The sequence below is a fragment of the Abramis brama genome, assembly GCF_963993115.1.
Source record: "Abramis brama genome assembly, chromosome: 2".
NCBI classification, from domain to species: Eukaryota; Metazoa; Chordata; class Actinopteri; order Cypriniformes; family Leuciscidae; genus Abramis; species Abramis brama.
Genome location: NC_139964.1, coordinates 16,722,353 through 16,739,499, shown reverse-complemented (window position 1 = coordinate 16,739,499; position 17,147 = coordinate 16,722,353). Strand labels below are relative to the sequence as shown.

At 42.2% G+C, this 17,147-nt stretch overlaps 2 protein-coding genes across 3 annotated transcripts in view; both read right to left on the bottom strand.

Annotated features, from left to right (window-relative positions):
• LOC311077950 (B-cell receptor CD22-like) overlaps positions 1–17,147 on the bottom strand; it is a gene marked incomplete at its 3' end in the record, with an annotated part of 163,503 nt that overhangs the window by 128,839 nt on the left and 17,517 nt on the right. The gene's annotated exons all lie outside the window — the stretch shown is intronic.
• LOC311077786 (B-cell receptor CD22-like) lies at positions 1,962–11,196 on the bottom strand. Of its 2 annotated transcripts, XM_084106407.1 has the most exons (10): positions 10,863–11,196; positions 10,518–10,766; positions 9,637–9,975; positions 9,299–9,547; positions 3,503–3,757; positions 3,287–3,380; positions 3,059–3,098; positions 2,751–2,828; positions 2,610–2,676; positions 1,962–2,463 (listed from the first exon to the last, which is right to left on the bottom strand). In XM_084106407.1, exons 1-9 carry the CDS (start codon positions 11,122–11,124, stop codon positions 2,644–2,646), a joined length of 1,599 nt encoding a protein of 532 aa, XP_083962533.1. In that variant the 5' UTR covers positions 11,125–11,196; the 3' UTR covers positions 1,962–2,463; positions 2,610–2,643. The 2 variants fall into 2 exon arrangements, with proteins under 2 accessions (XP_083962533.1, XP_083962532.1); XM_084106406.1 differs by lacking the exon at positions 1,962–2,463 and having other exon boundaries at positions 2,668–2,828.

Sequence of the window (17,147 nt, the reverse complement as noted above, 5' to 3'; positions counted from 1 at the left end):
TTTTTACTATGATACCAAAGCAAATGCCACGAGACGATAAATTGTAACGGAATGGTCTCTGTCAACGTAGAGAAAAGGCAAAGTCCAAAACAAAGTAACGTTAGTAGAATGGCGTATTAGATTCACTTGTTTGATGTTTACTCGCCTTGAATCGTGGACTTCACGTAGGCCATTGCTTTCTCCGGGTCCAGAAATTCCTTGTTATCACCCTTGTAAGAGATTCGGAGACGGGCTGGGAACATTATCCCGTAACGAACATCACGTCGGCCTCGAAGTAAATTCCTGACATCGTTGAAAGCGGCTTGTGCTCTGGCCACATTTGCGGTGTTATCTGGAAAGATGGCTATCGGTTCACCTTTATATCGAAGGGGGCCTTGTTCTCGGGCTCGGCGGAGAACTTCAACGCAGTCCTGGTAATAATGGAGCTTCGCGACAATCACCCGGGGTTTTCCGTTAGGCTTTTTAGGCATTAGGCCTCTGTGTGAACGGACGATTAGGATGTCTTTCTCTAGGTTTAAAACTTCCTTCAGCAGCTTAGAGACTGCAACGGTAGAGCTCGAACCGGGCTCCTCTGGAATCCCTGCAATGCGTACGTTACACCTCCGCATCCGTCCTTCCAAATCGTCTTTTCTTTTCCTTCAGGTTAGCCAGCTCTGTTTTAAGTTCTGCAACTGTCGCCTGTAATGAAGTGATCTCGTCCGACCATGATGATAAACCTTCCTCCACATTGGTGATAGCGGCCTTCATGTTATCTATTTCAGCACGTGCCGCCACCGTGTTGTTCGCAATTTCCGATTTGACTTCTTTTAACTCATTCTTAAGGAAGCTAAAATCTTCAGAGAGAGCATTTTTAAGTTCCGCACGAATGACGACAGAGATATCCTCTCTCAGTGATGCAAGAATATCTGCTTTCCAATCCTCCGTGTCCGTCACCGACTCTAGCTGCGAAATAGGAGGCAAGTCAGCGGGGGTGGTAGAGGCTTGCGTCGAGGATGTCTCCGGCCTGGTGCTCGCAGGGCCGCTGTATTTATATTTACGCAGCTTAGTCGCCATTGAAGAGACTAAAACAGATGGCAGTTGTTCAGAAGGGTGTCACGAAAATTAGAAAACGGCGTCCACAATAAATTCACCGAAAATGCGCTATAAAATAATAATTTTAAAGGAAGCTAGACAGGAGCTAAGTTTCACACGTCTTACTCCATTGAATGCTCACTAGCGCCCCCCAATTCACCAGTTTTTAAATTCCACTATTACATCATGTTTTTTAGCTATACAGAAATAAATCAATTTTAGTGACTCATCACTGATGATCCCTGTCAATCATCATTGGCTCCGCCCACAGAGCTCAGGATTGGTTCATTTGTGCTCCGCCACTCACTGCAGAATCTTCCTGTTGATCTGAACAAACAATAAGATGAAGAAAGACTGACTGAAGTTCATCAACAACATTATAAATCCTTTCACAAGATACATATAACAATCACACTATACTGAAGAGAGTTTTATTGATTATATTGAGAAGAGCTGCAGGTTCTGACACTTACTGATGGATTCTCATGTTTTTCTTTGTTGAAGAATGAAGATGAATGATAGTGATTTACAGGTGAGGCTCATCGAGGTTGATGTCAGACGCAGGAGATGTGACCTCTGGTGGCAGTTTGAGGGATTGTTAGGGATGGGCGATTACAAACTTTTTTTATTTTGATCCGATACCAATACTTTTTGTTACAGGTTTAACAATGCCAATGTCAAAACCAGTTATTTCTTAAATTGGTATGTGATTTTAGAAAAGAAATTAATGACTTAAAGGCATATCACACCAACAAACTCCAGCTAAATGTCAGGGGTGTTTTGGAGCAAAATGTATTGAATACAAATAAAAGTGATGCAGAAACCCATGTTTTGTAATTAAAATTTTAATATTGATTTTTTTTAATGGAATCAATACCAAATAAGTAGCTTGTGAGAATTGATATATATCAATACTGCAGTATCGATGAGCCCTTAAGGTTTGTACAAGTATGATCACAAATACAACTTAAAAACTTAAAAACATTTAAAGCGAGAGTTACAGGAACACAAAAGACAGAATAACAGAAGCTGATAATAAAGACATTTTCCATTGTGAATGCCATTATCAGAATAAAATGATCAATTTATGAATCAATTATGATTTAAAAGCAGGAAAATGTTGTAAAATGAGAAAGCATAGATTGTTTGCCACACCTGAACATCACTTTAGGTGTTTTGACTTAATTTTAACATATATTTAGACAATAACAATTCACCAGCTTTTAACTTTCATTTAATTCCACTGTTACATCATGTTTCTTAAACTATACAGAAATTAATCTCTTGTGACTCATCACTGAGGATCCCTGTCAATCATCAGTGGCTCCGCCCACAGAGCTCAGGATTGGTTCATTTGTGCTCCGCCTCTCACTGCAGAATCTTCCTGTTGATCTGAACAAACAATAAGATGAAGAAAGACTGACTGAAGTTCATCAACAACATTATAAAACCTTTCACAAGATACATAAAACAATCACACTATACTGAAGAGAGTTTTATTGATTATACTGAGAAGAGCTGCAGGTTCTGACACTTACTGATGGATTCTCATGTTTAGAAAAGCTCTGAGGATCAAGAGTCTACAGGAGGTCTGCGATCAACGGTCTGTGTGAAAGAGAGCGAGAGATCGGTCATGTGATCATCAGTGATGGAGTATCTGACTTTGACGTCTCACTTACTGTGAGTGTGTCGTACAGGTCAGAGGTCGTGGACTTGAGATTAAGGGCTGTATATGTGTCTTCATTAGGATCAGAGATCTACAGGAGAGACAGAAGGACACACACATTGTGAGTTCATGTTTTAAATGCTGACTGTAATGTTTAGAGGATCTTGATGGAAATCAGTTTTACTGGATCTAGAACTGAAGAATCGGGTGTTTGGACACGAGACTCGTGTGTCTTATACTCTTAATATCTGTGTACGGCTCATAGCGGCTGTAGGAAACATCTCTGCAGGAAAACACTGTGAATAATTGAGATCATCTCACCTCCTTCATAGCAGATCTTCTGTTCATCCTTTTAGTAAGACTGTTAGAGGAAAGATGAATAAACAACACATTTAACGCCTCAAATAACTGCAATTTCAGGTTTCAAACAGAGATGGCGACAAAGAGGCAAAGCTTACGCACTACCGCTTTAAATGCAACACTTAACCTAAATGTAATACAGTAATTATTCATATATACAGAAGTAGATTTTTTAAATGAACTTCTTACCAAATGTACATCACAAAAGCACCTGATGCTCCACCGAGTAAAACACCGACAGCAACACCGACACCGACAGTTACAGACGAGAAATATCTGACTGCTGAAATACAGACAAACACACACCAATGTTTAACAGGACTAGATCAGACAAAATATACTGACAGATAAGAAAGTAAGCAGGAGTATGTGGTTAAAATACAGAATATGATTCATAAAACTCACACATGATATTTAAAGTTACATTATCAGAGTATTTCTCTCCATGTTCATTGATGGACTTGCACTTGTATTCTCCACTGTCATCAGAGCTGATCTTTGAGATGTTGTAGATTCTTCCAGATCCTACAATCGTTCCTCCTTTAAACCAGCTGATTTCTGCAGGAGGGTTTGAGTCACTGATGCAGTTCAGAGTCACTGAATCTCCCTCCACTATTACACCAGATGGACTGATGGACACTGAGACGCTCTTTGGAGGATCTACAAAGACAACAAGTGTAAAAAATACATGCAGTGAGACAAATTATTGCACAAATAATCTTCCAGAACTGCTAAAGATAAAGGCAGACTTACACATGATATTCACATTCACAGCAGCAGAAGTCTGAGATCCATGATTGTTTCTAGCAGAGCAATGATAGTCTCCGCTGGCCTCAGACTTAATATTAGTGATGCTGTAGGTTTCACCAGATTGCAAAATATTCCTTTTTCCTTTAATCCAGCTGATTTCTGCTGGAGGGTTTGAGTCACTGATGCAGTTCAGAGTCACTGAATCTCCCTCCACTATTACACCAGATGGACTGATGGACACTGAGACGCTCCTGGGTGAGTCTAACACAGAGAAATATTGATATCATTAACAATCATATTAAACTTGACATCACAGATGTTTTGAGGATTTAATGTCACAGTGACTGAACCATCATTAACTCACACATGACGTTTAAAGTCACATTATCAGAGTATTTCTCTCCATGTTCATTGATGGACTTGCACTTGTATTCTCCACTGTCATCAGAGCTGATCTTTGAGATGCTGTAGATTCTTCCAGATCCTACAATCGTTCCTCCTTTAAACCAGCTGAAGTTCAGAGCAGGAGGGTTTGAGTCACTGATGCAGTTCAGAGTCACTGAATCTCCCTCCATTATTACACCAGATGGACTGATGGAGATCACAGGTTTCACTGGAGGATCTACAGATGTCAGGTAAAAGTATTTATCAGAGACGGCTGGTGGAAAATGTTCTAGGAAAGGCTGCAGTTGGTTATTATTGGACAATTTCAGCAAACATCCCAGTTTAATTTTTCACTGTTTAAGGCTGTCCCCCTGTAGGATGTGAGGGAAGGTTGCAAGGAAAGAAAATGAAGACGGAGGAATCGAGGGAAAGTTTATGGGTGCTTCTCAATACTCAAATTGATGCTTCCTCTTTTCCTCGCTCCTCCGTCCTCCAGCCTGTGACCCAGAAACTGATCAAACTCAGCATCTTTGAAGGACAACTCAATTCTCTCAATTCCCTTCACGTCACAATCATTTTTATTTATGCTTTACCTTTGCAGTTTAAATTAATTATATATCAAACATATATCAACAGGACATCTTGCTTTATCTTTGTTATGTATGAATTTCTTAAATAACCAAACTTTAACAACATAAGGGACGATCTCTTGATCGCAGCTGTTGACGCTTTGAAGTGACGCTCCAGTGATCAAGAATATTCCAATATACAAATAGGGCGCTTCTCATTTCTTATTTGTGTATCCTCGTTTCCTTTCCTCATGTCTCAGTTCCACCCCCTGTAGTGGTGCTCGGTTGCTCAGCGGTGAACACAGGGATTGTGGCAAAGGGACGTAACTTCTCCCTTCCCTCCTTCAGGGAACAGGAGTTACATTAGTAACCTAGACGTTCACATTCAATCACTATGAGTTACGTATAAATATATTTATACTGTATCTAGCGTCTAGGTTACTAATGTAAGCCCTGTTCCCTGAAGGAGGGAACCGAGACGTTGCATGACTGACGAATTAGGATCGCGCCTGAGAACATATCATCATTGAGTTTTAACAGAACCGCTCCAATGGACATTGTCGAGTGAGCTTTGCATCGCGGACCCGGTGCTGTGGTTATAAAGGAAGCGATCACAGACACTCACCAAGTTTTCGCAGAGGAGCCGAGTGGTGCTCAACAGCAACGGGACGTAACTTCTCCCAGTTGAAAAAGACGTTCTGTTAAATGTATTAAAAATGCATTCAAGTATATTTGTATTGAACTAAAAACATACTTAAGTACATTTTTAATATATTTAATTGTATGTCTTTTTCCCCTTGTCTCCCTTCCCTCCTTCAGGGAACAGGAGTTACATTAGTAACCTAGACGTTCACATTCAGTCATCACTATGAATTACGTCAGTGACTGATGAATTGGGATCCCTAAGAAAAACGCCACAAACACTGTCTTCCAGCGCCTCGTGTAAACCGCCTGATCCCCCGCACCCTTGGAGAAGGAGAGGGCTTTACACAGAGAAGTCAATCACTGCTGTTCCTACTTGTTAACGCCTACTTGTCACTGTTCTGCCATTTTCACTATGATGGTATAAATCAGGGGTGGGGAACGTCCGGCCCGCAAAACAGTTTGATGCAGCCCGCGAGTCAATTCCTCAAAAAAAAAAAAAAAAACTTCAGTAACAAAAATCTCAGCAATTACTTTTCCTGTGATAGAAAACACAAAATAGGCAAAGTTGCAAGCAGCACGAGTCCACGAGCCGTGAGAGCAGGGCGTGGCCAGTAGCGCGAGTGTTAATGAGTCACCTGCGTGCCGCACCGGTTTCAAGTTTCTCGCGGATGAGCTTCGGGGGCGCGCGCGCCGCACCGGTTTAAAAAAAATAACGCAGTCAGCACCGCCGCACAGTCTTCTGTCAGACCAGATGTTGTCAGGCTATATGTCGGTAAAACTCAGAAAAACTAACTTACTTACGTCGTGCCAGCCATTTGCTCGCGGCGTGCACTCTTCAATCACGCAAATGCGGCGCGCCCTGTATCACGCAAAATAAACTACTAGCATGTAACGTCATGTTCTGTCGTCAATTAAGTATTGAAATAACCAAAAGGGAGATTAAAGCTGCGTCAAAACTCTATGTCGGGGCTTTTGTATTCCTTTGTAGGCTACATAAATGTTACACATTTTGGCGTAGCCCTACTCAATTTTCATTATTAATATTCTAACATTTTATCAATATTGCCAAGTCATCAAAACTGACTAAATACTTTGTGACCAAAAATGTGAAAAATAGGCCTACATCTGACCTAAATGATCGTTCATGACATTCTTTTAACTATAAGCAACCCAATTTGTCTAGATCTGTATTATTTCCTTTGTATAATGAGCTTAAATATTGCTGCGCAGTCGTGTGATTTAGTCTGCTTGATTAACATTATTACAATGTATTCCTATTTAACTCTGATATGTAGCCTATATATATATATAAGGTCCTCGAATGTGTTCGAATATTTCACCAGCATCAGCCTTTTCACAGTTTGTATCACTCCGCTTGTCTGTGTTTGCACAACTTGCATCATTAAGCCAGTAGGTGGTGACAAGTGACTGTCTTTATGAGTGAACAATTGAAATTTAATTGAACTGATTTAATAGTGCCAAAAACATTAACTCAAGAAAGAAACAAGTTGCTGAAACCAATCTTTAATGCTAAAAAGTTTACATCTATGCAAAATAATCCTTGAAAGATTTCTCATTTAAGGCTATTCCTGTTTGGAATATGTGATTGTGTATTGTCAACAATAAGCAGAAACATTTTGCATTTCCATTTTGTAGTGTGGATCATTTATTTCAACATTTATCCTCATTCTCATGTTTAAGAATATGTTATCTGCTTGACAAATAATTTATGCTACTGCCCACTGACATGCTTTTAAAGCTATTGTTATCAAAAAATGTTGGCCTTCAAACACCTTAAAATGCACATATGTAGGTCTGAGAAATCAAAATTTTCTCGGGGGGGGGGCATGCCCCCCAACCCCCCTTACTACCTCACATTTGAATGTGTGTGTCTGTGGTAATATGGGCTGGTGTGGCTACAGTGCCAGGACTGAATTTTTTAACCAGTCTGCCCCCTGCATATAGACCTAAAATATACATTATTCTCTGTATCGAATCATGTTATCTTGTTACCCAGCCCCTGATGTTTCGGGCTCAGCCCCTGAAGTTTTTAAAACCTAGAAACGCCCCTGCTCATTACAATGGCCCTTAAAGAATGTTAAAAAATTGTAAATGGCCCTTGATAGGAAAAAGGTTCCCCACCCCTGGTATAAATAAATAAATTAAATAAGTAAATAAATAACCCTTTAACTTTGAGTTCAAAACTGAATGGTAGAAGCTTAGAAGATCCTACATTTCTCCAAGGACAGTGAATTATTTGTTGAGTCTATTTACCCGTGGAAGAATACACATATAGGATCACCACATATGGGCACCAGTCTAGCACAGGGGCTGACCACTGACCAGAGTCGCTTCTGACTCCAGAGGAGGAGATGGTGGGCGAGTTGTGACATGAGATGGGATTGTGGATCACCTTGATGGTTTATGTACGCATATCGATGTGTTGTCCGTTCGGACCAGTATATGCTTGTCTTGCAGCAACAGCAGAAACCGGCGGAGAGCAAGGAATACTGTGAGCAACTTGAGGCAATTGATATGCCACTGGAGTCGAGTTTGCTCTTTCCCAATTGACCTGAAGCCCCAGATGGCTGAGGTGTCTGAGCACCAGGTCCCTGTGTTCGCACAACTGATCTCGCGAGTGGGCCAAGATGAGCCAGTCGTTGAGATAGTTGAGGATGCGAACACCCATCTCCCGTAACAGGGAAAGGGCGGCCTCCGCGACCTTCGTAAAGACGCCGGGTGACAGGGAAACTCCGAAGGGGAGGACTTTGTACTGGTATGCCTGTCCCTCAAACTCAAAGTGTAGGAACGGTCTGTGTCGAGGGAGAATTGAGAAATGAAAGTACATGTCTACCATATACTATATAGCTATAACCACTGAGGTTAAACGGATGCCACTAAATCTGGCACTGGGAGAACTGAATCGCATAGCCTAGTCTGACTGTCCGAATGAGCCAGCGTAACGGGCTGGGAAGCGCTAGCCATCCCGGCTACCATATACTATATCCAGCTACCCGTCCCGGAGTGGGGTCTGAGTGTGCAGTGCAACACTACCTGGCTTCACAGTTTGTCAGGGGTGCGAGAGAAAGCATACGGCTTGTTCTGAGACACTGCTTATGATTTCTGGGGATTAAAAAAGAAGAATGGGAAGATTTGTATCATTATAGGGTGGTTGTGTACACACACTGCTGACACATTTATGTTCAAACATTATGTAAAGTGAATTTTGCACAATAGGTGCCTTTTAAAAATCTTTAAAAATCTTAAATTCTTCAGAGCACAGACTTAAGTCTTAAAATCTTTTTAAAGGGAACACTTCACAGATTATTGTAGATTTTTTTTTAAAGTTTACAAAAAGCATCATAGAAGTTTAAGTTTATGAAAATGTAAAATATATATTTTTCAATTTTATATAAAATATATATTTTACAAAAAATATTCAACTAAAACTTCAAGAAAATCAAAGCTAAATATCTGAACAAATTCTGAGACAAATTTTAGGTTGATATATATATATATAAAAAAAAAAAAATCAGTATGATTTTTTGAGCGCAGTACCACGCTTTTCCACTAGATGACATCCAGACTCCTCTGGTGACCATATAAGGACTCTTCGATTTCCATATATGGATTGATTGATCTTAACTACAGTCTGAACGCTTTCAAATGCTATATAGTTGGTCAAGATTACTTTAGGTTTAGACTAAGATATTATTGTTATAAATGTATAATGGCAAGTGTCCCACGGGTGTTGAGAAGAGGCAAACTTAAAAATAGTGGTTAAAACATTTTTATAAATCATAAATTCAGATATTTATTCTTTGTAATGTTTGAAAAGTCAATCTGTACTCACACATGACATTGAGCTGAACAGCAGGAGAGATGTGAGTGTGTCCGTCTACAGCACAGCTATATCTGCCTGAATCCTCTCTTCTGACTGACTGCAGCAGGAGTTCATTGTTTCTGTCTCTTCTCTCAGTTAATGGCTGTGAGTTTCTGTACCAGATGAATGTTGCTCTGTCAGTCAGAGCGCAGCTGCTTTTACATCTCAGAGTGACTGAATCTCCCTCTGTCACTCTCTCAGGAGACTCCACCTGAAGATCTGAACACAACACACACATTATATCTAGTGCTGCTGTCATACACTGATTATTATTCAACATAATGCACAGAAGAAGAGATAAACCTCACCAAAGTCACCTGTGACAGTAAGAGTCACTCCTGGTTTACCAGTCCATTTTCCATCTTTATCAGTGATGAATCTGAAATAGTACATGCGTGAATCCTTCAGTGTCACATGACTCAGTCTGATGGTGCAGTTCTGCTGTTTATCTCCCAGATACTGAAGCCTCTGACTGTATTCAGGGTCCTCAGACAGATCTGGAAGCTCAACACCCTCTTGTATTGGGCCTTTTGTCCAGAACACTTTCATGATCTGATGTCCAGTAGGGTATTTATAAGTGCAGCTCATTATCACTGTTGAGTCCTTTAGTGCACAGATGTGTGAAGGACTGTAACTCACACCCCAACCTTTAAGTTTACAAAAAGCATCACAGAAGTTTAATTTTATGAAAATGTAAAATATATATTTTTATATTTTATATAAAATATATATTTTACAAAAAAAAAAAATCAACTAAAACTTCAAGAAAATCAAAGACAAATTTTAGGTTGATATCTAAAAAAATAAAAATAAAAATCAGTATGATTTTTTTGAGCGCAGTACCAAACTTTTCCACTAAATGACCTCTGGTGACCATAATAAGGACTCTTCGATTTCCATATATGAATTAACTGATCTTAACCATATATTTCCATAGTTTAAAAAATATATTTATGAATATATAATATATTTTTATAAATCATAAATTCAGAAATGTATTCTTTGTAATGTGTGAAAAGTATTGATATTAAAAGTTCATTATTTGTACCTGATTGTACTTTTTTTTTTTTTTTTTTTTTTTTTTAGGGAATTGAATACAATTAGGGTCAATTTGAATCAAACTATAAGGGCTGTAACCAGAAATCTAAAGTGCATGAGGGTTAAAGAGAAAAAGTCAGTCTGTACTCACACATGACATTGAGCTGAACAGCAGGAGAGATGTGAGTGTGTCCGTCTACAGCACAGCTATATCTATCTGAATCCTCTCTTCTGACTGACTGCAGCAGGAGTTCATTGTTTCTGTCTCTTCTCTCAGTTAATGGCTGTGAGTTTCTGTACCAGATGAATGTTGCTCTGTCAGTCAGAGCGCAGCTGCTTTTACATCTCAGAGTGACTGAATCTCCCTCTGTCACTCTCTCAGGAGACTCCACCTGAAGATCTGAACACAACACACACATTATATCTAGTGCTGCTGTCATACACTGATTATTATTCAACAATGCACAGAAGAAGAGATAAACCTCATCAAACTCACCTGTGACAGTAAGAGTCACTCCTGGGTTACCAAACCAGCTTGCACCAGGTTTATCAGTGATGAATCTGAAATAGTACATGTGTGAATCCTTCAGTGTCACATGACTCAGTCTGATGGTGCAGTTCTGCTGTTTATCTCCCAGATACTGAAGCCTCTGACTGTATTCAGGGTCCTCAGACAGATCTGGAGGATCTATACTTTTTTTGCTCCAGAACACTTTCATGATCTGATGTCCAGTAGGGTATTTATAAGTGCAGCTCATTATCACTGTTGAGTCCTTTAGTGCACAGATGTGTGAAGGACTGTAACTCACACTCCAATCAGCACTAGAAACCCCTGAAACACAGAATTCATCAAACTGTAAATGTTGTTTTATCTGTTATATTGGGCCATGAAAACATGACAATACTTTATTACTATTTGAAAACAGCGACTCATTACAGGAAATATAAATGTGAATAAATCATCTCAGTGTGAATTACTTTAAGACAGAGGAGTGAAGAGAGAACCAAGAAATCAGCCAAAAACAACAAGCTGCACAATTACAGTTCCCTTTCGAAGGGAACCTCGACAATACGTCATTCGACGTTATGGGGAATCGCCTCAGCGTGACCAATGACTGAAGTGCCTGTGGAATCCCGCCAAACGCATTGGCCCGCGTCAGCCATGACGTGATGCTCTGGCGTGCCCAGGAAGTATAAATAGAGCGCCCAGAGAACATGTCATCCTCTCTTTTCGTCTTCAGGGACTGATTTACTGAGTGCTGTAAGTTGGTATGGAGAAATCTGCGGAGAAAACATTTAGGAAGTGTGTTTTCCCGTGCGAGAGGTGTCTTGCACCTGGTGATTCACACGACCTGTGTGTTTGGTGTCTGGGTGAAGAGCACGCGCGCTCTGCTCTCGAGGGGGCGGAGTGCGTTCATTGCGAGCGTCTTCCCTTGAGGACGCTTCGTTCTCGTCTGTCCCTCTTCTCGAGGGAAGAGGGACAGTCTTCTTTGCCCCGCGGATCGGGTCCCTCTCGTGCCGAGGCCGAGAGAAGACTCAGATCGTGGGGATCACAAAGAGACCTCGCTGACGATTTTGAGAGAGGGGTGAATCTCTCTCAATTGCCAGCGCGGGACGAGGGCGAGCTGCTGGCCGATGATGATGCGTCTTCGGCATCCTCTAGGACAGCAGGCAGTGCTCTTCTGGCATCAAGCCAGGGCGAGCAGGAGGAGCGAGAGGCGGGCGAGGATACTGAGATGCTTGAGCCTGCCCAGCCCTCCTGCCCTGCGTATGAGGAATTGATGGAGGTGATGGAGCGTGCCACTGCCAGGCTCGAGTTGCCCTGGCAGCGCGTACGGGAGGAAGCTGCTTGTGGGAGGCTTGACGAGCGCTTCCTCTCTGGCCACACCCCATCAATTCCTGGGAGCTTTCCATTCCTTCCTGACCTCCATTCTCAGGTTGTGAAGGCATGGAAGAAACCATACTCCTCGCGCATTCATCGCTTCCAGCGTTTGAGCTATGCAAACGTGGAGGCGATGCAGGAGCATGGTTACGCGTCGATGCCTCCCATTGAAGGTTCCTTCGCCAGCTATTTGGCGGGGGAGGGGGCATCGACGCTGAGGACTCCCACCCTGCCATCCAAACCCCTTCAGACCACATCTCGGTTGAATGGCAGGGCATACGCAGCGGCAGGCCAGGCTCTGCACACGATGGCTGTGTTGCAGGCGTACCAGGCTGACCTGCTGAAGGACCTGGACCAGGGTCAGGGCTTATCACCTGATGCGGTGACCGAGCTGCGCCGCACCACAGACCTGGCTCTCCGGGCCACTAAGCAGACGGCGACGGCCATCGGTCGTTCGATGGCTGCCATGGTGGTTACGGAGAGGCACCTGTGGGTGAACCTGGCTGGCATCGGGGAGAAAGAAAGGACTTTTCTCCTCGATGCCCCGGTTTCGCCCTCTGAGCTTTTCGGGACCTCCGTCGAGGCGGTGGTCGGAAAGTTCAGAGAGGCGAAGGGGCGCTCGGCAGCATATAGGTCGTGCATACCGCTCCGGTCCAGGTCCACACCCAGACGCCCCTGGGGTCCTGGTCCGTCTCGCTTCGAGGAGCGTAGGCAGGACCAGCGGGACTCGGTGGCCGCTCGTGCCCCTCCTCTTACCCGGAGCAAGGCTATGAGAAGGCGCGAGTCCAGGAGGAGAAGGCGGGGTGTAAGGAGAGAGGACTTCCGGACTAGGCGTGAGGAGGATCGCCCTGGAAGGGGTAGATAGTCCTTGTCCTCCTCCTGTACGCCCGCCTTCCCTCTTTCCCCGTTTTTAGAGTAACATCAGGCCCAGCTGACCTATGATGATGTTTTATTAATCTGACGGTCTGCAGCAGGCTTGGTGTATAGATGGATGAGTAGCTTTGTAAAAAAAAAGAAAGAAAAATGTTTTCTTAGCTTAGGTGCTTTTAATAAGCTAGCTTTTAGCAGTTTATGTAGTAGGCTTCCTCTCCATATGAGAGTGGTACTGCTGAGGCCTCCATATACATATTGCATGTTTCAGGCTTCCTCTATTTTTAGAGTCATCCTGCTGAGGCCTTCATGCAAATAGCAAGCTAGTTTTTTGTCAGTATATGTAGTAGGCTTCCTCTCCATATGAGAGTCGTACTGCTGAGGCCTCCATATACATATTGCATGTTTCAGGCTTCCTCTATTTTTAGAGTCATCCTGCTGAGGCCTGCATGCAAATAACAAGCTAGTTTTTTGTTAGTATATGTAGTAGGCTTCCTCTCCATTTGAGAGTCATACTGCTGAGGCCTCCATGTACTTATTTTATTGCATATGTTTATTGTTGGTATATGTGTGAGGCTTCCTCTCCATTTGAGAGTCGTACTGCTGAGGCCTCCATATTCATTCTGCATGTTTCAGGCTTCCTCTACTGTCAGAGTCATCCTGCAGAGGCCTTCATGCAAATAGCAAGCCAGTTTTTTTGTGTAGTATATGTAGTAGGCTTCCTCTCAATATGAGGGTCGTATTGCTGAGGCTTCCATATACTTTTTGGTGTCCAGACCTTGAGCTAAGCTCGGTGTTGGCCTTAGTGCTACAGTTAGCCTGACGTGTAGGCTGTAGGGGTTGTTACCTGGATTTATTGTAGTGGTCAGGCATCCCCTTAGCATGGTGGCGTTGGTATAGCGTTCCCCATAACGTCGAATGACGTATTGTCGAGGTTCCCTTCGAAAGGGAACGTCTCAGGTTACAAACGTAACCTTTGTTCCCTGAGAACAGGGAACGAGACAATACGTCTCCCTGCCATGCTTTCGGTTCTGCCTGTTCAGTCCCTTCAGACGAAGAGGATGACATGTTCTCTGGGCGCTCTATTTATACTTCCTGGGCACGCCAGAGCATCACGTCATGGCTGACGCAGGCCAATGCGTCTGGCGGGATTCCACAGGCACTTCAGTCATTGGTCACGCTGAGGCGATTCCCCATAACGTCGAATGACGTATTGTCTCGTTCCCTGTTCTCAGGGAACAAAGTTTACGTTTGTAACCTGAGACGTTTTTCTGAATTGCTAAAACACATTTCTTGAAACCATCACTCACTTTCTCAAAACCTTAAACACAAAAGCAAATGTTCAAAACTCATTCAGAGAATCTCTGACTCTTCTGGCAAAATCAAACAATGCTTTCAGATCTTACACACATCAGTCAATATTAGAAACACTACAGATCATTCGTTAGACACTACATGAAGAATGGAGAACACAGAATCCAAAGCATGCAGTTACAGGAGAAATATGTATTTATTTATTGTAACAAAGTAAACAAATTTTGCAATTATGTAAAAGTAGTACTGACACCTGACAGTGGTGAGTGAATAAATACTGTATGCACTGCAAGTACTGTATAGTATTGTACTGAATATTGTATAGTATCGAATGTCTGTATATTCAGCATTTGCATACTGTGAAATACAGTGACCAACTGCAGAAGCCCTGCAGAAGGTTACAGTAAAAAACTGTAAATGAAAAGCATGTTACTGTAAAGTACAGTCAGAAGAGTTGAGCAACTGCAGAATCAAGGTCAGTGAGAGAGATTTATTCTGCTTCAGCTTCACGTCTTCATGTCGGTCCGGCCGGAGAATATCATCTCTGCAGGAGAAGAGGAAAACCCTGAAGCAGATCCAGCCTTGACAACATTCTCCACACCTTCCTCTTCCTCCTCGTTCATCACCTCTTTCACACACTCTTCCTCCTCTAACTCACACTCTTCCTCTTCTTATACTCACACACTTCCTCCTCGTTCATCACCTCTTTCACACACTCTTCCTCCTCTAACTCTCACTCTTCCTCTTCTTATACTCATACTCTTCCTCTTCTTATACTCACACTCTTCCTCCTCTTATACACATACTCTTCCTCCTCGTTCATCACCTCTTTCACACACTCTTCCTCCTCTTATACACAGTCTTCCTCCTCTTACTCATACTCGTCCTCCTCTTATACACACACACACTCTTCCTCCTCTTCCTCTTATATTGTTTCCATCCATTTAGGGCTGGGACGGTTACCGCATTACCGCGGTCACGTGACGCCTGCCGCGGGTCTGAGCTCGTCACCGTCATCACCGCAAAAAAATAAATAAATAAATAAACACTGGCCTTCACATGTGTTCACGTTGTGTCTAATGACATGGATTGTGTCTAATAACATTGTGTCTTACATGGATTCAAGGTGTTCTAAACAAAACTTATCAAAAGATGGAGCAAATCCGACCTTTCGCAAGATGGGGAGCGCAATGTTCCATGACAACATTCCATTCGTAGGCTATTCACCATAAGGGGTTACACTCTGTGGCGCGTTACGGCTGCAACGCAGCTACCGGAGCTGATCACGCCCACTCTAACATTAGTCAATGCTTGTGTTTACACCAGCCACGACGCGGCGCGTCCAAGCCGCACCGTAAATAATAAAAATAAAAAAAGTCAATTTCAAAATAAACACCCTGTGCAGACTCCCAATTATATTGCAAATGTCTTATAGCCTATAATTTGAAGCCCCAAAAGCAGGACCTCAGCTTTTAATTGCACGTGCTTATTTAACACAATTCTCTCACGTGAAGACCGCGTTTGTCAACCCTCGCGGAGTCGCGGCGAGTGCACGGCACCAGAGAGTAATCTTGATGGCACTCGCAAGAAAATGGATAAGCACTCTACATAATCAAATTCACAAATATTACACCATTTAAACATTATTCAAATACATAGGCTACGGAGTTACTAAAACAATCTTTGTCAAAGAATACACTGTTTGTTCACAGTTTGAACGTTCTTGTTTCCATTTGTTTAATTTCAAGATCTGAGGTGAATTATCCATTGTTGCTTTTACAGCTACAAAGCTGGAGCACTAAATGATATTCAAAGTCACATTACACGCTTTTAACATTAAATAAAGCACATAAACAGTACCTGAGATTATCATCGCCACACTTTGTGTTTGTTGTTCCAGCGCAACGTCTCAGAAAAAAAGAAAAAAAAAACTGGGGGAGGATGGGGAGGGGGGTTGAGGTTTAAAGTGGTTTACCGCAATACCGCGGGAATTTCTTGCTTTTCAACCGCGGTAAGAAAAAATCCATACCGTCCCAGCCCTACATCCATTGTTGTTCTCAACATTCAGTGCAACATTTTGAGTCAATTTAGGCACTTTAAACTGTCTTGTATTTTGTACAGTTGGTTTGGTCTCATCATTAGAAATAAGTCTGAACAATTTTGAGTCGTTGTGTGTAAACGATGACAACTGTGTTGTAGTTGTGTTTGACTTTAGCCTGCCTGTGTTTAGCGGTTTGAAACATAAGTGCATCACAGTGAAAAATGTGTTTTAGTGAGTGAGAATGTGTTTAACGTTTTGCAAAAAGAGTGCATGAAATTTGCAGTGTTTTAATTTCCTGAACTTGTTTAATGTTTTACAGAAATGATTTATTCAACAAATTGGTTTAGGCTATTAAGAATTTGGTTCAGAGAAGTGGGTTTAGTGTTTTAGCAATTCAGAAAAACTGTAAATCCTGGAATATGACTAAATAAATATTTAACAGATACACATTCACTTCCGAGAACAAGAGCAAAAGATATTCACGATCTAGTGCTAGAGCAGGGCTGTGAACTGTCACACTTTCAGCCTGAGACTCTAATCGACACGTTTCACACACTCTCACGCCACACACACATTTTCTCACGCAGAGAAAACTCGCAGTGACACTGACCAGAGGTGTATAGTCCAGGGGTCAGAAAGTAGATGTCCTGCCATATGTTTATTCCACCCATGAA

Bases quoted from the DNA above. Each gene is read 5' to 3' on its own strand.
- LOC311077786 (XM_084106406.1), bottom strand. From the start codon at position 11,124: ATGAGCTGCACTTATAAATACCCTACTGGACATCAGATCATGAAAGTG. The intron at 3,758-9,298 runs GTGAGTACAGAT...TTGTCTTTGTAG, and splicing joins TGTTCAGCTCAATGTCATGT to ATCCTCCAAAGAGCGTCTCA. The intron at 3,099-3,286 runs GTAAGAAGTTCA...TTCCTCTAACAG, and splicing joins GCTTTTGTGATGTACATTTG to TCTTACTAAAAGGATGAACA.